The sequence below is a fragment of the Dipodomys ordii genome, unplaced genomic scaffold, assembly GCF_000151885.1.
Source record: "Dipodomys ordii isolate 6190 unplaced genomic scaffold, Dord_2.0 Scaffold31, whole genome shotgun sequence".
Lineage (NCBI taxonomy): Eukaryota > Metazoa > Chordata > Mammalia > Rodentia > Heteromyidae > Dipodomys > Dipodomys ordii.
The window spans coordinates 3928332-3947142 of record NW_012267247.1 but is presented as its reverse complement, the minus strand read 5'-3'; the positions used below and the strand labels follow the sequence as shown (position 1 = coordinate 3947142).

Genomic DNA, 18811 nt, shown 5'->3' with positions numbered 1-18811 from the left:
CTCTACCACTTGAGCTACAGCACCACTTCCGGTTTTCTGGTGGTTTATTGGAGATAGGAGTCTCACGGTCTTTTCTGCCCGGGCTGGCTTTGAACAGCGATCCTCAGATCTCAGCCTCCTGAGTAGCTAGGATTACAGGCGTGAGCCACCAGCGCCCGGCTGAGGACCATCATTTTCAACCTTAAACATATGAGTTTTCTAGGCACTGGAGGTTCACACGTGCAATCCTAACCTAATCCTAATCATGATTCAAAGCCAGCTGTGAGACTCTTATCGCTAATTAAATGCGCACAGTGGTGGGTGAGGGGGGGAGGGGAGAGAGGGAGAGAGAGAGAGAGAAGAAATAAGAAAAGGAAAAAAGGCCAGAAGTGGAGCTGTGCTCAAGTGGTAAAACACGAGCTTTGATCAAAAAAGCTCAGGGACAGCACCCAGGTCCTGAGTTCAAGCCCCAAGATCTGTGTATATATATATATATATATATATATAGAGAGAGAGAGAGAGAGAGAAAGTGGGAAATGAAACAACAACATACAACAAAGTGGCCCATCAGCTGCTGGACATAGAAGAAAAAGAACTAAGCAACCCAAAGACAGTGATGGGAAGGGAAAAATGAAAGGGAAAGAGGGAACAGCTTACACTAAGCAAAAGGAAAGAAATGTAATCATCACCTGACGTGGAAGAAATAATTTGTATTGTCAAAGCTCATAGAATTCACAAACTTTATAGAACATAATGACAATTTGCCTTGTGAAGGTTAAAATATGTTTGTGACTTTAACTACGTATCACAATTCCACAATACTATGAAATGTGTGAAATTTATGTAATCACCTAATCTCAATTTTTAAAAAAAGTGAAAGAAGGGGTGGGTTAGGAACAATGTGTGATAATGTTGTCAGACACCTTTGCTCATATACTGTTTTGTAGAATAGGAACTTCTTTGTACAACTACTTAAAGATATAGTAATAAAAATGAAAAAAAAAAGAAATAAGAAAAGGGAAAAAAGCCAGAAGTGGAGCTGTGCTTAAGTGGAAAACACTAGCTGTGATCAAAAAAGCTCAGGGACAGCACACAGGTCCTGAGTTCAAACCCCAAGAGCTGTACACACACACACACACACACACACACACACACACTACAGCATCTTGCACCCTTGCTAATCCTAGGGCACTAGCTGTACTCACTTCCCAGAGATTCTAGTTATAACTGCTATGAACCACTTAGGAAGGCACACATACGGTCCGTGGCCCACCACACCCTTGGAACACCCATTGCCACGTGCAAGTCCTCTAAATTCATGGTCCATCCCCCTTAGGACACTGATCCGTGGGAAGCTAGTGACTTGCTAAACAAGCAGAACCTTATCTTGGTCACCCAACCTAAGTTGCTTTATTTATGCTATATTTTGACAGTTGCCTTATTTCCACCAATCACAGAGGATTTTTTTTTCCTTTTTGGAAAATGGCAAGGAAAACACTCCTCCACTGCCATCACACCTGTGAGCGATGCATGAGCTAGTGACTCCCAAAACTCTCCTAAGCCCAAGAAGTCTGAGCATTCTGCTACAGACGGGAGTGCTCTGGCATCACAAAGGAAAAGTGAAATTTCAAGGCTTGTTTTGACTCCACTCCTATATGTTGGTAGTTAGTGTAGGGAAGGGGTGAAAACACATGCTCTGACCCCTGCCCAGTTTGCACTTCAGTTTCTTCCACCTCCACCCATTCACTCAGGCAGGGAACTTTCTATTCCAGATCAGCAGCTTCAGAATGAGATCATTTCTGTTTGGAGCAAGGGTAAGCAAAGAAGGGCACCCAGACAGAGGCCCAGAGCTATGGGTTGGCATTGGTACTAAGATGCCATCTCCATCCATGGAACTAAAGATAGGTTCCTAAACCTGTAGTCGTAGCTACTCTGGAGGCTGAAATCTGAGGATCCCAGTCCAAAGTCAGCCCAAGCAGAAAAATCGGTGAGACTTTTATCTCCAAGTGGGGCTGTACCTCAAATCATAGAGTGCCAGCCTTGAGAGAAAATGCTAAGGGACAGCACCCAGGCCCTGAGTTCAAACCACAGTAGGGTGTACATAGGAAGGAAGGAAGGAAGGAAAGAAGAGGAGGAAGAGGAGGAGGGGGGGACACTCTAGCCCTACAACAGTATTCTCCTCTGTTTCCATTCCTTACCCCACTCATCCTGAAAATAAATCCTCACTACATCATTAGTTCCTTCTGGATTACTCATTAGACTTTCCCAAGCCTCACTTTCCCCATTTGTAAAACGGACACACTAATTCCTATTAGATGAGGTGTAGTGTGGAGTAGATTAATAGATTAGTAGATGAAGCGAGGCAGGTGGAAGACCCAGGCACCTGACCCCGACCCCCCCCCCAGCCGCCCCTCACCTCGCCTTGCTTTCCCCCTCCACGAGTCTCGCGCCCTCACCGGTTCTCAGCTACCAGGATCTGCTCCAGCAGCCGCGCAGCCTGCACACGCGTCTCCAGCTCCGGCGCCTGCAGCAGCCGCAACAGCAGGTCCAGACCGCCATCTAGGCGGATGGCATCGCACAGACCTTGGGCCACCTCGCGGCCCACGGCTGGGAGCAGCCAGGCCTCCTCCACCAGCTGGAAGACCTCGGCTAGGCCCGCGCCCACAGCCCGCGCGGCCCCTGCCTGCTTCAGCGCCGACAGCGCCTGCTGCAACTCAGGCAGGGCACGCTCCAGGGCGCCCTGCACCTCAGCGCCCACCCCAGGCGACACCTCGCGGGACCCGCGGCCGCCCGAAGCCCACCACGGGCCCGCGCCGCCACCCTGATCGGTCCCCGGCACCACCAGCCGCTCGGCGCTGGGTCGTGGGCCGGACATGGCGAAGAAGCGGCACAGCTTGTAGGCGGAGAGGAGCAGCGTCAGGACCATGGGCGCGGGCTGGCAGGGGACATTCCTGGCCTTGGGGGGCGACGGGGGGCGGGGGGGGGGAAGATCGGGGCCCGGAGAGCAACCCAGACCTTGAGAAAGGGAGATGAAGGAGGTAAGAAGGGCTAGGGGAGAAAAGGATTCCGGGCAAGGGTGCCCCGCTGGACTTTGGGGAGGCAGGGGTGAGGTCAGGCTTTGCGGAGCAGCAATCGGAGAAGGGGATGAAAACCACTTCTCGGGGAATGGGCGAAGGAGAGAGTGGGAAAGCGAAGGAGGATCCGGATGCCGAAAGGTAGAGCAAGCAGCTGATGGAACAAAGCGGCACTTCAGCTCCAGCTCCCGCAAGCTGAGATGCTCTGCGCCAGCCACGCCCCGGACCCCGGGCTGTTGAGACTACAGGCGAAGCCCCGCCTCTAGGTCACGGAGGCCCCGCCCCCTCTGCCTAGGAAGCCCCGCCCCCAGGCCTTCTTCATCCACGCCCACACTCCCTCCTCCCCTTAAGTCATATCCGTTGCCCTGACTTGAGAGGTGGGAAGCAGCGCCACCGAGTGTACCCCTCCCTCCCAGTGATTAAAGCAATCGCAAAGTTCCCTAACAACTCCCCCCACCCCCAACAACAACTCTGTGTGTGTGTGTGTGTGTGTGTGCTGGTCCTAGGGCTTGAACTCAGGGACTGAGCACTATCATTGAGCTTTCTTTTCTTTTTCTTTTCCTTTTTTTAGGTTAGCACTGTACTTGATCCACAGCTCCACTTTTTTTTTTTTTTTTTGCCAAACCTGGGGCTTGAACTCAGGGCCTGGGCACTGTCCCTGAGCTTCTTTTTGCTCAAGGCTAGGACTCTTCCTCTTGAGCCAGAGTCACTTCTGGATTTTTCTGTTTATGTGGTACTGAGGAACTGAACTCAGGATTTCCTGCATGCTAGGCAACACTCTACCACCAAGCCACATTGCCTGCCCCAAGAAATTAGTGGGTTTTGTTTTTTGGTGGGGGGGTTTGAACTCAGGAAGGGCCTGGACACTCTCCCTGAGCTTTTTCACTCAAAACTAGCACTCTATCACTCTGAGTCACTGCACCATTTCCAACTTTCAGCTTCTTGCTGATTAATTATAGATAATCTCACAGACTTTCCTGTCCAGGCTGGCTTTGAACTGTAATCCTCAGATCTCAGTAGCTAGGATTACATATGCCTGGCTCCCTAACATTTCTAAAGGCCCCTTTATGCGTGTGTCTCATAGAGAAGAGATTGGCCAGACTTACACACTCCCTCCTCTGATTACAGAACAGAAAATGCCAGCTAAAAACTCTGTGATGAACAGGCTTCTGTGATGAAGTCTCGTGGCTGGATATTCTGTGCCAGTAGGAGTAGAGAGATTATACATACCTCATGAGAGTCTAACCTGTGCTGAACGAGCCCATTCTACAGATAGAGTGACTGAGGGCTGCTACAAGAGACAGTTTATACAGCATCAGTAGATTAGTGACTCAAGACTCAAATCTGGTTAAATGGGTTCATATTTACTATTTCCTAGGCCAGCTTGAAGATCAGCTTGGAGAGATTGATGTACCAATAAGAAGAAGCTAGAAATGAACTTTTTTTTTTGGCGGTTGTAGGGCTTGAACTCTGAGCCTGGGTGCTGTCCCTCAGCTCTTCAGCTCAAGGCAAGCGCTCTACCACTTGAGCTACAGCGCCACCTCCGGTTTTCTGGTGGTTTATTGGAGATAGGAGCCTCACGGTCTCTCCTGCCAGGGCTGGCTTTGAACCACGATCCTCAGATCTCAGCCTCCTGAGTAGCTAGGATTACAGGCGTGAGCCTCCAGCGCCCGGCCTGAACTTTGTTTTTTTATGATAAATAAAGGAAACTTTTGGGGCTGGGACGGTGGCTCAGTGGTAGAGTGTTTGCCTTGTATGCACGGGTTCGATTCCTCAGTACCACATAAGCAGGAAAAGCCGGAAGTGTCACTGTGGCTCAAGTGGTAGAGCACTAGCCTTGAGCTGAAAAGCTGAGGGACAGGGACCAGGCCCAGAGTTCAGGCCCCATGACCGACAAAAAAAAAAAAAAGAAAAGAAAAGAAAGAAAGAAAGAAAAGGAGACTTTTCCCAGAGTACTTATCCAATTTCTTCCCACTTCCCTTTCATATTCCTAAATATACAATGGGTGGATGAGCACCCAGCCAGGGTCGTGCTTGCTCAAATGAATCATGAATCAAAAACCATTTATGAGAATGAACTTGGATCTTCTCCAAGCACAGGGCATTTTGTCTGTTCTAGTCCATGTAATCTCCTAACACTAATGAAACAAGATATCATTTGTTTCATTTTACTTAAAAGAAAATTTAGGAGTGAGGGAAGAGGTGACATTGTCCAAGTAGAAATGTACTTATTACCTGACTTGTGTAACTATAGCCTCTGTACATCACCTTTATAATAAATTTAAAAAAAAGAAAACTTAGGTCAGATGCCAATTGCTCATGCCTGTAATCCTAGCTACTCAGGTCAAGATCTGAGGAGCGCGGTTCAAATCCAGCCTAGACGGCAAAGTTCATGAGACTCTCAATCATCAAAAAGCTGGAAGTGGAGGTATGACTCAAGTAGTAGAATGCCAGCCTGGAGTGCAAAAAGCTAAGGGACAGCACCCTTAGATTAGTCACTAGATGCTCCCAATCCTGAGATCTAGCCCCACTACTAGCAGAAAAAAGAAGAGGAGGAGAAGGAAGAAGGGGAAGAGGAAGAAGAGGAGGAGGAGGAGGAGGAGGAGGAGGAGGAGGAGATGAAAAGAACAGAAAAAAAAAACCTTAGGCTTAGAGAGATAAAGCAGTTTGCCCAATGAGTGACCTCATGAAACTTCTTCTTTCGGCCTTGCAGACTTGCCAGGCTACTCCTCATCCTGATGGCCTGATGACTCTGAGTTTGGCAAGGTTTCTATTTCCCAGCTCTCTCAGGCCCAGGACTCTGGGAATGTGACCCTTTGCTGCAGCAGCCTTTTGGAGTTGGGAAACTGGGGGTTGGGCTGCAGGCTGAGCAAACAGAGCAAGAGAATGGGCAGTTCCTCTTTTCCAGTTCCCTCCCTCTTTGCCTAGTTCTCTCTCTCTTCCCCTGGCAGCAGAACAGAGTCTCAGGGAGCTCAGAGCCCAGCTGGACAGGCCCTCAGCTAGAGGCCTACCATGGCAATCCTGAGGCCCTTTCTTATGCTGTCCCTGCTGGCATGGGTTGCTCTGGCTGACCAAGGTGTGAGAGGGTGTTGGTGACCCTCTGGAACATGGTAGGATGGGTATGGGTAACTTGGAATTGGCTGTAACAAGATTCTCCCTCCTCAGAGTCATGCAAAGGGCGCTGCACAGAGGGTTTCAACGCTAACAAGAAGTGTCAGTGTGATGAAATGTGCTCTTACTACCAGAGCTGCTGTGCTGACTTCGTGACTGAGTGCAAACCCCAAGGTGCGTTTGGAGCCATGGGTTGGGGAAGGCGGGAGGAGTAAGGAGAGGTAGGAGCCCATCTGCCCCAAGAGACTCACTACCATTCACTTTACCTGCAGTGACTCGTGGTGATGTGTTTACTATGCCTGAAGATGAGTACTGGAACTTTGATTATACGGAAGAGCCTAAGGACAATGCCAGTGTCCCTGAACAGCCAGAGAACCCTAGCCTGCTGCCTCAGCCAGAAGGGACTTCTGCACCACAAGAGACAAGCACCACAAGGCCTGAGGTGAAAACCACAAGGCCTGAGGTGACTCTAGAGTCTGATATCACTGATCAAGGTATCTCATGGCCAACAGCTGAGGAAGAGCTGTGCAGTGGGAAGCCCTTCGATGCCTTCACCGACCTCAAGAATGGTTCTGTGTTTGCCTTCCGAGGTGACTCCAGGGGCAGGTCTTGGGGTTGGGGGTTGTCTGGGAGCATCCTATCCCTCACACCTTCATCCTCTCCCCACCCTAGGGCAGTACTGCTATGAGCTAGATGAAACAGCAGTCAGGCCTGGATACCCCAAGCTCATCCGAGATGTCTGGGGCATTGATGGCCCCATTGATGCTGCCTTCACGCGAATCAACTGTCAGGGCAAGACCTACATTTTCAAGGTGCCAGGCCCAGGGGCTGTGTGGGTAGAGGTCATGGTGGGAGACGATGAGCCAGTCCGAGGCTTCAGCTTGTGGGTAACAATTCTGGGGAGGCTGAGGATAGTCACTTTAGGGTATAGGCCTCTGGCCTCTGTGTCTAACCCCTGTCTTCTCACCCCTTTCACCTTCTCTGCTTCTTAGGGTAGTCAGTACTGGCGCTTTGAGGATGGTGTTCTGGAACCTGAGTACCCCCGAAACATTGCTGAAGGCTTCAGCGGCATCCCAGATAATGTAGATGCAGCCTTGGCCCTCCCTGCCCACAGCTACAGAGGCCGGGAGCGGGTCTACTTCTTCAAAGGTACTGGGGGAGGGGATGGGGAGAGGACAATGGGCAGGTATAAAATGGTCTTGTTTTTTCCCCACATTCCCCTGGGGACAGTCTTTAGTAGACACCCATACCCCCTGCACTGGGAGCTCTCAGCTTGTTCAGCCTCTGGCTCCTCCAGTCTTCAACACACCCTTCTGATGCCAGCTGCCCTGCTTCCCAGGGAAACAGTACTGGGAGTACGAGTTCCAACATCAGCCCAGCCAGGAGGAGTGTGAAGGCAGCTCCATGTCGACGGTGTTTGAGCACTTCGCCCTGCTGCAGCGGGACAGCTGGGAGGACATCTTTGAGCTGCTGTTCTGGGGCAGATCCCCTGGTATGGAGGAAGGGAGAGACTAGGCTTCTGCCTTAAGAGGTCCGGAACCTCCAGATAGAGGTAGAAGCTGGATTGCCAAGAGGACTGAGATGGTGGAGCTATCGATCAAGAGCTATTTGCTCAGGCCAGACTTTGCTTCTGTTGACCTTTGGGGGGAGGCTAGACTCTACTGGGACCCCACACCTTGGACTTTGTCTAGTGTAGCCACAGGCAAAATCAGCAGAGGGAGGGGTGATGGCTGGGGGAGGCATGGGGGAGGGTATAGAGATATCAGGGATATAGCAGAGGGGAGGAATCGGAAATGAACACTGGGCAAGGAGGCTGAGGCCTGAATGCTGGGGCTGTGCCACCAGCTTACTGTGCTTTGGGCAAGATGCCTAGATCGGGAGGAGCCTGCTGGAGAAAGCAGGGCCTGGCTCCCCCAAATCCTTTCTTTAACCCTTTTCCTGCCACACAGGTGGTGTCAAAGAGCCTCAGTTCATCAGCCGGGACTGGCATGGTATACCTGGAAAAGTGGATGCTGCCATGGCTGGCCACATTTACATCTCGGGCTCAGGGCTCCACAGCTCCCAGCCTAAAAAGCAAAAGTCTAGGCGTCGCAGCCGCAAACGCTACCGTTCTCGCCGAGGCCATGGGCGTAGCCAGAGCTCCCGCCGGTCATCCCGTTCTGTCTGGCTGTCTTTATTCTCCAGTGAGGAGAGTGGGTTTGGAGCCTACAACTATGATGACTATAATATGAACTGGCTTGTGCCTGCTACCTGTGAGCCCATCCAGAGTGTCTACTTCTTCTCAGGAGGTGGGAGCCCCTTGCCATCCCCCACACTGGTCTTGCCTGGCCTTTCCTAATGGCTCTGATCCCTATGTGCTACTCAGCCTGTAAACAATGAGCCCAGAAAACCAGGCCAGAGTCCCCAGCTGCACTGTAGATGCTTATGTTCCCAGGTCTTCTTTCTCAGAGCGAGTGAGTATCTCCAACTGGGGCTCATACACTCTCTTTGTCCTCTCTTTCAGACAAGTACTACCGAGTCAATCTTCGCACCCGGCGAGTGGACACTGTAAATCCTCCATACCCACGCTCCATTGCCCAGTACTGGCTGGGCTGCCCAGCCCCTGGCCATGAGTAGGAGTTAAGAGTCCACACATGAATCCACACATTTAGGCTTCCCATCGCTCTCTTTTCCAGCCTCCTCCTCCAACCTCTGCTCAATAAAGGTCTCTCAGTTCTGAAACTAAGACTACTGTCCTGTCTGGAGTGGGCAGACCCCTGCCTGGGCAAAGAAGGAAGCTGGGCCATCAGGATGAGGTGAGGGAAAGAACAGGGATAAGACTTATCATATTGGGTCCATGATGGGGTCAAGCCTTCTCTGTGAGTCAAGCAAGTTGGGGGCTAGGGAGGACCTCAAGAGAGCTACTCTTCCTCATGAGCTGAGTAGCTCCCATCAACCCACAGCTGCACAGGTCTAGGGCCTCTCTGGTGATGACAAACACTTAGCAAGACATCATTCCCCAGTCATTCTTGCTTCACCCCTGGTCTTTGGGTGGAGGTCAGGGGAAAGGGGGAGAAGGAAGGAACAAGAGGTAGTAGGTCTCTAGCTCAGCTTTTCTGTCTATCCTGAATCCTGAATCTAAAATACAGTCAGCTCCTCAGCACTGGAGGGATCTGTGCTCCCCACCTAACCCAACCTTAGGGTGAGCCTGTATATATGTGTGTGTGTGTGTGTATATATATATATATATATATATATATATATATATATAATCTATTTATTTATTATTTTTTGGGTCCGGTCATGGGGCCTGAACTCTGGGCCTGGGCACTGTCCCTCAGCTCTTCAGCTCAAGGCTAGCGCTCTACCACTTGAGCCACAGTGCCACTTCCAGCTTTTTTCTTTTTGCTTATGTGGTGCTGAGGAATAGAACCCAAGGCCTCATGCATGCAAGGCAAGCCTCTACCACTGAGCCATCCCCTCTACCACTGAGCCATCCGCCCAGCCCAATATTTTGGTGGTTAATTGGAGATGAGTCTCATGGAGGGGCTGGGTATGTGGCATGATAGAGTGTTTGCCCAGCATGCATAAAGCCCTGGGTTCAATTCCTCAGTACTACATAAACAGAAAAAGCCAGAAGCAGCACTGTGGCTCAAGTGGTAGAGTGCTAGCCTTGAGCAAAAGCAGCTCAGGGACAGTGTCCAGGCCCTGAGTTCAAGCTCCCGCACTGGCAAAAAAAAAAAAAAAAGGAGTCTCATGGACTTTCTTCAGACTAGGATCAGATCTCAGGCTCCTGAGTAGCTAGGATTATAGTCATGAACCACCAGTACCTGACTTTTACTACTTTTTAAAAAATATCTTTAAGCTGGGTGCTGGTGGCTCACGCCTGTAATCCTAGCTACTCAGGAGCCTGAGATCTGAGGATCCTAGTTCAAAGCCAGCCTAGGCAGGAAAGTCTGTGAGACTCTTTTTTTTTTTTTTTTTGTCGGTCATGGGGCTTGAACTCTGGGCCTGGGCGCTGTCCTTCAGCTCTTCAGCTCAAGGTGAGCGCTCTACCACTTGAGCTACAGCGCCACTTCCGGTTTTCTGGTGGTTTATTGGAGATAGGAGTCTCACGGTCTCTCCTGCCCGGGCTGGCTTTGAACCGCGATCCTCAGATCTCAGCCTCCTGAGTAGCTAGGATTACAGGCGTGAGCCACCAGCACCCGGCTTAGTCTGTGAGACTCTTACCTCCAATAAACCACCAGAAAATTGGAAGTGGCACTGTGGCTCAAGTGGTAGAGCGCTTGCCTTGAGCTGAAGAGCTGAGGGACAGCGCCCAGGCTGAGTTCAAGCACTACAACCACCACCACCACCACCAATAAAAATTATCTTTAAGTAGTTGTACAAAAGGGTTTCAATTCAACAAAAACATTTTCCTTAAGCTCTGATTGCATTTGTGGACATTTACTGGTTCCAGATTCCTGGACTCTAGGAAGCCTACCTAGGCTCTTGGGACAGACAGAAAGGGTTAGGTGGAGACAAAGCTTCAGAACAGCCTTAAGGCAATCTGGTGGTGACATCTGTTCCCTGTTTAGTAGCCCTGCTAAAAGCAGATGACCCCAGCTCCTTCCCATCCCATCCACCTTCACTGCACAGCCCACACTTGAGGGACAAGATTTCATCCATCTTCCCCTGAAGGCAGTCATGATTTCAGAGCAGCAGCTGGGCTGCTTGGGAGCACTGGAGAGATGGATTGCTATGGCTTACATGGAACCTGGGGAGGCTTTTTTTTTCACACATTATCAAAAGGTAGGCAGAGGTTGCCAGAGGTTGAGTTTTAAAGAGGCTGGGCCTGGCTACCTTTGTGAAGCCAGGGTGGGGTGGGTTCATCAAATTTACCTCACTCATACCTGAATCAGCTCCCACCCTGCTTCTCCTAACCCCTGTCTGCCTGGCTGGAGTGAACTCTAAGCCTCTCCCTCTGTGGGCGGAGCCGGACTCTCAGAACAGCATAAAACCCCACAGGGATGGGTCTGGTGTGGGCACAGCCCTGGCATGGCCCTCCGGCTCTTTACCCTCTACCAGCTCCATGGCCAGCCCTATGGAGGCATCCTCAGGTAATCTGGTGCAGAGAGGGTGGCTGGGTGAGGAGATGAGACAGAGTGTGATGAGGAAGGTTGAAGAAGGTAGGAGATGGGAGCTGAAGGATCTCTTCAAAGCTTTGAGGCTGCGGGGAGAGTCCTGGTTTGACACCCATTCTGGCCTGCAGGCCATGCCAGTAGATTGGGTCCCCATCGGAGGAAGAGAACCACCTTCAGCGTTGGGCAGCTGCTGGAACTCGAGCGGGTATTTGCAGCACGGCCTTACCCTGACATCAGCACCCGTGAGCACCTGGCTCAGGTCACACATCTGCCAGAGGCCAAGATCCAGGTGAGCTATATAACCCATTTGTCCCCAAGATACGGTCATATAGCCTATTTTGGGGCTTGCCCTGCAGTATTCTCTCTGGGAATCCTGCTTAAGTTTTATTTCTTCTTCTGTCCCAAAGGAGAAATGCTAGAGCCAAAAATAGATTCCTTCATCTTTTCTACCAGGTATGGTTCCAGAACCGCCGGGCCAAGAGAATCAAGAACAGGAAACCAGAAGGCCTAAGCCCCAGGCCTGAGCCTATCCCAAACTCCTGTTCTCTTCCAGACACCTCCCAGCAGGCCTGGAAGCCCCAAACAACAGGTCAGCCTCCACTTGACACCAGCATGGCTCAGTTTACCTCAGCATGTCCACAGACCTTCTGTGCAGCTTCCAGTTTGAGCTCAGGGCAGGGCTGGGCAGGGGTTAAAGCTGCAGCCCCATGGGCACCTGCTGGAGTTTCAGGGTTCCATCCTTCTTTGGAGCGAGCCACTCCTCAGACCTCACTGGGAAGCCTGTCTGATCTTATTTATGCTTCAGCCATTGTTGCCAATGTGGACCACTCCTAATTGAGGTCTAACACTTGCTCTGGTTCTTGTAGCCCACCAACCCCACTTGAAGTAGACCCATGTCCCATCCTTTTACAGAAGGGAGTTCTCTAATAGGAAGAAAGTTTAATTCAGGGACCCCTCTTTCCTCTTTCTGGCCAGCCTCCAGCTCACCCCACATTCAGGGTCTCTGCAGTGACTGGGGTCCTGGTTACTGCTACTTAGTACCCTTGCTCTACATTTTGACAGAAGATACCATCAGAGGGATGAGGTGGAAAGCTAGGCCTGGTCCCCAAATCTTCTCACCCCAATTGATAGTCTCTTACCTCTGAGAAATGGGCAGCTACTCCTCCAGGTCCTTGGGCTATCCTCTAACTATTAATGAGCCAGGGGAGATCACTGTTCCTATTCTGGTTTGTTGGGGACCCACTTTTTCATGGTTTATGGCCCTCTTTCCTGATCTCCTGCCACCTGGACAAATTAATCAGAACTATGTATCTGAAGAGGGACTGATATTAAAGTAATATGAACAGGAGGCTGGGGCTTAAGTTGATTTAATTTCCACAGATCAGATTGGCTGCCCACTAATGTGGGGCTAACCTAATAGATCTGGGGTGGAAGAGGTGCAGTAGCATTGGATTTCGGTATCACTGTCATTTGTAATACCAACTAATCTCCAAATAAAACCAAACTCTGTACCTTAATCTGGATTGTTGTGTGTTGCAAATGAATGGGAGTCAAGGGCTGCTTGCCTTGGAAATTTAGCTCCATCACCTAATCCCTAAATAGGGCCAGGTTTCATAGACCTCTGGTGGGAGGTATTACACAGGCTTCCATAGGGATTAGAGGGATGGTTAATTGGAGGGTTTAGGGCTCTGACTGACAGACCCTAGAAAGATGTGTCTCTGCTAGAACCACTGTCCTGCTTTGGAGAGAAAAACATGGAGTTTGTGATTACTGTATACTGAACTCAAACTCTGGCTCTGCTATACAACTATAACTCCCTGAAATCTATATGCCTATAAAGCGGGAAGGCAACACTTGTCTCCTGTTTTGAGATTGATATAGATAGGCTATACATACATAGCATGTGACGCATTATAAAAACACAATGAGCCAGGTGCTAGTGGCTCACACTTGTAATCCTAGCTACTCAGGAGGTTGAGATCTGAGGATCACTATTTGAAGCCAGCTGGGGCAGAAAAGTCCCCATGAGACTATTATCTCCAATTAACCACTCAAAAGCCAGAAGTAGTACTGTGGCTCAAGTGTTAAGAGTGCTAGACTTGAGCACAGAGTCTCAGGGGCAGCACCCAGGCCCTGAGCTCAAGCCCCACAACTGACACAAAAACATATGCAATGAATGCTGGTTCTGTTTCTCCACATAGGAGGCCATGTCCCTGTTTGCCTACTCAGCACTTTCTGGACTTGAATTGCATTGGAGGCATGGTAGGCAGAGGAAGAGCTCAAGACAAAGTTTTCTAAAACTAGCCACCTGACTCCTAAGCCTATCTTTGTCTTTGCAGAAGCCCCCCCCCCCCCGCCTCTTTGCCCAATGGTCTCCTCATTGTTCTCTAGGTTAAGAGCCAGGTCTTTGACTTCTCTATTCCCATAGTGCCTGGCCCCAGAAAAACAGCACTTTATAAGAGCTTGGTTAGAGAAGACTGTTAGCTTGTGTGGTGGGGGTTAGGGTGAGCTTTGAAGAGTCATCTAACAATGGCAATGCGAAGATAAAATGACAAAATTCCATTACAAGATACCCCAGAGTGGGGCTGGGAAGGTGGCTCAGTGGTAGAGCGCTTGCCTTGCATGCCTGAGGCCCTGGGTTCGATTCCTCAGCACCACATAAGCAAAAAAAAAAAAAAAAGAAAAGAAAAAAGCCGGAAGTGGCGCTGTGGCTCAAGTGGTAGAGCGCTAGCCTTGAGCTGAAGAGCTGAGGGACAGCGCCCAGGCCCAGAGTTTAGGCCCCACAGGCGGACCCCAAAAAAAAAAAAAAAAAGATACCCCAGAGTGGTCAAAATCTGATATTCTGATACACATACTTTTCTTTAAAAATAGGGAAAATAGGTTATAGGGAAGCACTATAACCTAAATTCAGGTATGAGGAGAAGTGGAAGCTTTTATATAGGCAACCTAGTGCAGCATGCAGACACAAGAAGCAGCACAGCTTTCTGACCCAATGTTACCAAGAACGCCTGCATTTTCCCACAGCTGACCCTTCTCCCAACTAACAGAAACTGACAAGCTTGGTGAAGGAAATGTATACCATTTGTAAAAACAGAGTTGGAGGTGTGGCTTAGCAGTAGAGCACTGGCCTACAAAGTGGAAAGCTGTGAGTTCAAACCTCAGTACTGCCCTCCCTCCCACAAATGCTTTGAGGAAGCTGGCACTGGTGGCTCACACCTATGCTTCTGGCTACTCAGGAGGCTGAGATCTAAGGATTGCAGGTCAAAGCCACCTTAGGCAGAAAAGTCCATGGGACTCTTATCACCAATGAACCAGCAAAAAAGCTGGAAGTGGAGGTGTTGCTCAGAGGCAGAGCACTAGTCTTGGGTAAGAAAGCCAAGCAAGAGCATAAGGCCCTTAGTTCAAGCAAGTAACCTCCTTCATCTCCTTCCCTCTACTCTCCTTTGCTTCCCCCCAAAAAGGGGAAGAAAAGCTTTGAGAAAAACAAAGACAAAGGAGCATATGCAGTGAACAAAAAGGAAGAGTCTACTATTAGAAGATCCTGAACAACTTTCCGAATTACTGGTCTTTGTGCTTTGTGTTAATTTTCACAGGACTTGAACAATGTACTGCACACAATAAATATTTATTAAACACCTTCAAATGCCTTATGTAGACTTTACCATTACACCACCAAGTTCTCAGAAGTTTAACATCACAAGAGAAATTGGACCACATGGGAATCTTTGGCCCCACTTAATAAGAAGAGCCATGGCCGGTCATTTGGTCTCTATTTGTTTTACCTGATACCATTTCCTTTCAGAAAAAGACAGCTGCCTGGTTCCTAGTTCCACCATCCTATACCAACTCATCTTTCTCTTATTTGATATTTGCCCTTTCATCAGTTCTTGTCCAGCATAAACTGGAGAGTCTTTCTGCTTTCTTGGAGGCTTCTGTTCTCAATTGCAGGCTTGCACCAAAGATGTGTGGATGAAGGATGATGATTATCTGTGAACTTGGGCAAATTCAAGGCAGTACTGCGAAGGCCTGAATTCTATTTCCTCCCAATGGAAAAACCCAGTTTCAGAAGTTCTAGAATGGACTAGAGAAGGCAGAACTGAAGTTCAGAAGAAGGAATTAATCAGTTCTTCCAGTTTTCAAGAAGTGCTTTCGACAAGTTTTCACAAGAATACCAGGTGGTCTGACCTGCTCTCAACCGGAGCTGAGTACAAAGAGCCTCACAGGCTGAACAAGACTCAGTAATTGGTAGTTGAGAGGCTGGGTCCCTCCAAAACATCTCCAGACTTGACAGTGAAGCATCAGTTACAGCTCTCCCAACTCGCCTTCCATTACTCGTACCATGACATATAGTTCAGCCAGACCCACCACGGAGGCAACGATCAATGCAGCCAGCACCCTCTATAGAAGAAGAGAATTAGGCTTTAGTGTGATACAGGCCAACACCCAGATCTGCAGCCCTCAGTACCCCTAAGGAGGATGGACACCTTCTCCTCAACCCAGTCCACTCTCCCCCAAGTTTGGATCTGATTTGTCTTGAGATAACTACCTACCTCCACAACTCCTGTAAAACTCAAATATGTCCGACATTTATTGCACAAACATACGCTCAATTTTTAAACTGTGAATGTGTAAAGATGCACTTTCACACATTTTCTCTTTTTCACTAGTTTCTGGGACACTTTCCCCTACCAATACCTACTCACCGAGGCCATTTCTGTGAAGATATATTGGCTTCCAAGGTAAGTGCAGACGAAGGCAGCTGCTACCGTGACAATGAAGTTGAAGATGGTGATAACCAGAGATTTCACTGACCTTACTTTGGGGAGAAGCCAGGGAAGAAACTTTTAGGTCCAGCCTTCTCCAAGAGGCCCTTTTATCTCATGGCTACCTCCCCCATCAACTGGATTCTCTTTCAAGAGCAAAAATCTGAGTAGTTTAGCCTTAAACCCATGATATTGGGAAGGGAAAGAATGCCATGAGCAATCCCAGGGTTTAGAAGCCTGTTTTCCTAGAGCCTCACCTTGCTTTCCCAGGTCACTGAGAGTCCCACCATGCCGTGAATCCTGGGAAAAAGGAAACGCACATGATTCAGAATGGAAGCAACTCAGAGAGCACCTGGTGTCAAGTCTTGCCTGGACCTTCTATTCTTTAACACAGTAACTTGGCATTCTACATGGATTCCTTTGTCTAAGATCAGCCTGACTTTTCTGGATCACATAGCAAACATTTCAGAGAAGAGGTCATAGTCTCTTAGTACCTATCACCTCCTCTCATGTTTTGGGGTAGAAGCATGTTAGAGAATAGTATGGAAGCCTGTCAGAAAAGAGTTCCTGGGTTGTGTGTGGTGGCACACACCATGCATCCCAGCACTTGGGAGTCTGAGACAGAAAGATCTGGACCTCAAGCTCAGGGGCCAGGCTGGGCTATATAGGCTGGGCTATGCTTTGTCTCAAAAAAGAAAAGAGAAGAAGCTTCAAGGCTCATGTCCATGTCTATAATATTTAAGAATGTAGTCAACATATATACTCAGTCTCAGTAAATGAGAAAATAATTGTATTTGGTTTGTATGCAACACAGGGCTCTGAAATAGTATACAAACCAAGCTCTCATGTTGTTGTTGTTCTCTTTGTGCCTCTTTTCCAGTACAGGGCCCTGTTTTCAGCCTCATGCATTGAAGAGCTGGCCCTTACCTGACAGGTGACATTGCGAGTGATCCGCTTATATTCCTCATTGGCCAGCTGTATCTTAATCTTCTCTAGCCGGGCAACTAGCTCTGGGTTCTAAAGTAGAAAAACCATAAGTATGATATTCTCCTACATATTTCTAGCCACAAAGTATGTCATAAACACTGTTTCCAAATACACTGTACTGCTAAGGGTGCCACGAGATCCACATACCAATTATACTTCCATTGCTTTGGAAACTCAGTTTTGGATTGTTTCCTAAAGCTTTCAAATAGAGAAGGCAACTCTTATTCCTCCCTGCCCCCCCCTGCCCATACTTAAGATTTAAAAGACAAAATTTCAACCCAAAAGTTGATTAACAAATTCAATGTCAAACCCTCCACTCCTACAAATATATCCCTTACATACCCGGGGAGGCTTCACAATCTCTGGGAGATAGATTTCACTGCCTTCTAGGAGTTCATGAAGGTATAGTGTAGAATCTGGAAAGAAAAGATTTCTACATACTAAGCTATAAAGCTCAAGCTGAGAGACTAAAATCAGAGAAGGGCCTGTTCCTACTAAAACACTAGTACATTTCTGTGGCTGTTAAGAGATCTTCCCTAATTAGGCTTAGGTTACAGTGATGCTAAGTACTCAAAAGGACCGTGTGGATATTCTCTAAGATCCTCTTTAGTTCTAATAGTTGTGAGGTTTACCTTTTATTTTATGTATTTATTTTTTTGCCAGTCCAGGGGCTTGAACTCAGAGCCTAAGCACTGTCCCTGAGCTGCTTTTGCTCAAGGCTAGCACTCTACCATTTGAGCCACAGTACCACTTCTGGCTTTTTCTGTTAATGTGGTATTGAAGAATCGAACCCAGGGCTTCATTCATGCTAAGCAAGCACTCTATCACTAAGCCACATTCCCAGCCTGAGAGGTATACATTTTGCACTTTTGGCTAGACTATATTAATTCTGGCAAAGTACCTAAGATGCCAGTTTGTCCTTTATAGATAAAGGAACTAAAGCCCAGGGAGGAGAAATAACTTTTTCCAGGAAAGTTAGTGACAGAAACAAGGCTAGATGTGATACTATACCTAATCCAGATCTTTTAACAATACTTGTCATCCTAGATCTAACTGCCCCTCTCAACAAAAATAAAAGGAAAGAAGGAAGAAAGCAGGCATACACCAGACTTCACCATTCTTGTCTTTTGAGATGGAAAGATTTCCATATTCATAAACAGCATATGATCACTACGCGAAGTGACTTCCGAATGAGTTGGGGAAAAGGGAAACATGGAACCTGGAACATGGTACTGGAGTTAGAACCTCGACTAACTAAGATTGAGTGTGCCTGCAGTGGAGATTCAAGGGAACAACCTGCAGTGATTTTTGCCTTCGAGGAAGGGTTTCCAATGGAGTTGAGAAACGACTGAGTGGCCTTGGGATTTATGAAAAGCCGTTGGGTAGGCTACGTGAGGGAGAGTCTGCTGGAGAACGACATCAGGAAAGAGCACGTCTGGGAAGGAGGGGACCCCTGGCCTGGAGCCGTGCTCACCCCGTTCTCTCAGGTGCTGGTGCAGATCCCGGATCAGACGGAAAGAAACCAAACGTCGGGGCTCGCGGGGACCATTATCGCCGGCGGTCTTTTTCCTCAGCGCGGCCTCAAGCTCTTCCCGTAGTTTCCGAGGCAGCCGCTCTGACTCTAGCTCGCCTCCGGGGCCTAGAGCGCGCACCAGTCGCTCGCCGGCAAGCAATGAAGACGCCATATCCAGTCGACTGTCAGATCAGGTGATTATTCTCCAACTCGAACTTCCGCCCGCCTGCGCCGGAAGTAGCTGAGAACCCATGGGGGGGGGCGGGACCATCTGGGGACGAGA

At 48.9% G+C, this 18811-nt stretch overlaps 4 protein-coding genes across 5 annotated transcripts in view; 2 read left to right on the top strand and 2 right to left on the bottom strand.

The window, feature by feature from the left end:
* Nucleotides 1-3273, bottom strand: part of Sarm1 (sterile alpha and TIR motif containing 1) — a 19098-nt gene extending 15825 nt beyond the window's left edge. Inside the window, exon 1 of one of the 2 annotated variants that reach the window (XM_013016411.1) lies at nucleotides 2436-3273. In XM_013016411.1, coding sequence (XP_012871865.1) covers nucleotides 2436-2905 — 470 coding nt within the window. In that variant the 5' untranslated portion in view covers nucleotides 2906-3273. The remainder of the gene's footprint in view (nucleotides 1-2435) is intronic. The other variant, XM_013016410.1, reaches the window with a different exon arrangement.
* A 2715-nt stretch (nucleotides 3274-5988) lies between these two features.
* On the top strand, nucleotides 5989-8876 carry Vtn (vitronectin). The gene is made up of 8 exons (XM_013016355.1): nucleotides 5989-6128; nucleotides 6218-6337; nucleotides 6436-6753; nucleotides 6836-6975; nucleotides 7156-7312; nucleotides 7503-7655; nucleotides 8113-8451; nucleotides 8667-8876. Exons 1-8 carry the CDS (start codon nucleotides 6065-6067, stop codon nucleotides 8777-8779), a joined length of 1404 nt encoding a protein of 467 aa, XP_012871809.1. The 5' UTR covers nucleotides 5989-6064; the 3' UTR covers nucleotides 8780-8876.
* Nucleotides 8877-11213: 2337 nt separating this feature from the next.
* Sebox (SEBOX homeobox) lies at nucleotides 11214-12099 on the top strand. Its single transcript, XM_013016450.1, has 3 exons — nucleotides 11214-11241; nucleotides 11394-11554; nucleotides 11719-12099. The coding sequence occupies exons 1-3, from the start codon at nucleotides 11214-11216 to the stop codon at nucleotides 12097-12099; spliced, it is 570 nt and encodes a 189-aa protein (XP_012871904.1).
* A 2772-nt stretch (nucleotides 12100-14871) lies between these two features.
* Nucleotides 14872-18710, bottom strand: Tmem199 (transmembrane protein 199). Its single transcript, XM_013016596.1, has 6 exons — nucleotides 18490-18710; nucleotides 17358-17431; nucleotides 16956-17045; nucleotides 16286-16328; nucleotides 15969-16081; nucleotides 14872-15663 (listed from the first exon to the last, which is right to left on the bottom strand). The coding sequence occupies exons 1-6, from the start codon at nucleotides 18698-18700 to the stop codon at nucleotides 15568-15570; spliced, it is 627 nt and encodes a 208-aa protein (XP_012872050.1). The 5' UTR covers nucleotides 18701-18710; the 3' UTR covers nucleotides 14872-15567.
* Nucleotides 18711-18811: the final 101 nt, after the last annotated feature.

Coding starts and splice junctions, on each gene's coding strand:
- Tmem199 (XM_013016596.1), bottom strand. CDS start 18,700: ATGGCGTCTTCATTGCTTGCCGGCGAGCGACTGGTGCGCGCTCTAGGC. Junction 17,432..18,489: donor CCAGCACCTGAGAGAACGGG/GTGAGCACGGCT, acceptor TTTTCTTTCCAG/ATTCTACACTATACCTTCAT. Junction 16,329..16,955: donor CTCGCAATGTCACCTGTCAG/GTAAGGGCCAGC, acceptor CCTTTTTCCCAG/GATTCACGGCATGGTGGGAC.
- Sebox (XM_013016450.1), top strand. CDS start 11,214: ATGGCCAGCCCTATGGAGGCATCCTCAG. Junction 11,242..11,393: donor CCCTATGGAGGCATCCTCAG/GTAATCTGGTGC, acceptor TCTGGCCTGCAG/GCCATGCCAGTAGATTGGGT. Junction 11,555..11,718: donor TGCCAGAGGCCAAGATCCAG/GTGAGCTATATA, acceptor CTTTTCTACCAG/GTATGGTTCCAGAACCGCCG.
- Vtn (XM_013016355.1), top strand. CDS start 6,065: ATGGCAATCCTGAGGCCCTTTCTTATGCTGTCCCTGCTGGCATGGGTT. Junction 6,754..6,835: donor TTCTGTGTTTGCCTTCCGAG/GTGACTCCAGGG, acceptor TCCCCACCCTAG/GGCAGTACTGCTATGAGCTA. Junction 7,313..7,502: donor GCGGGTCTACTTCTTCAAAG/GTACTGGGGGAG, acceptor CCTGCTTCCCAG/GGAAACAGTACTGGGAGTAC.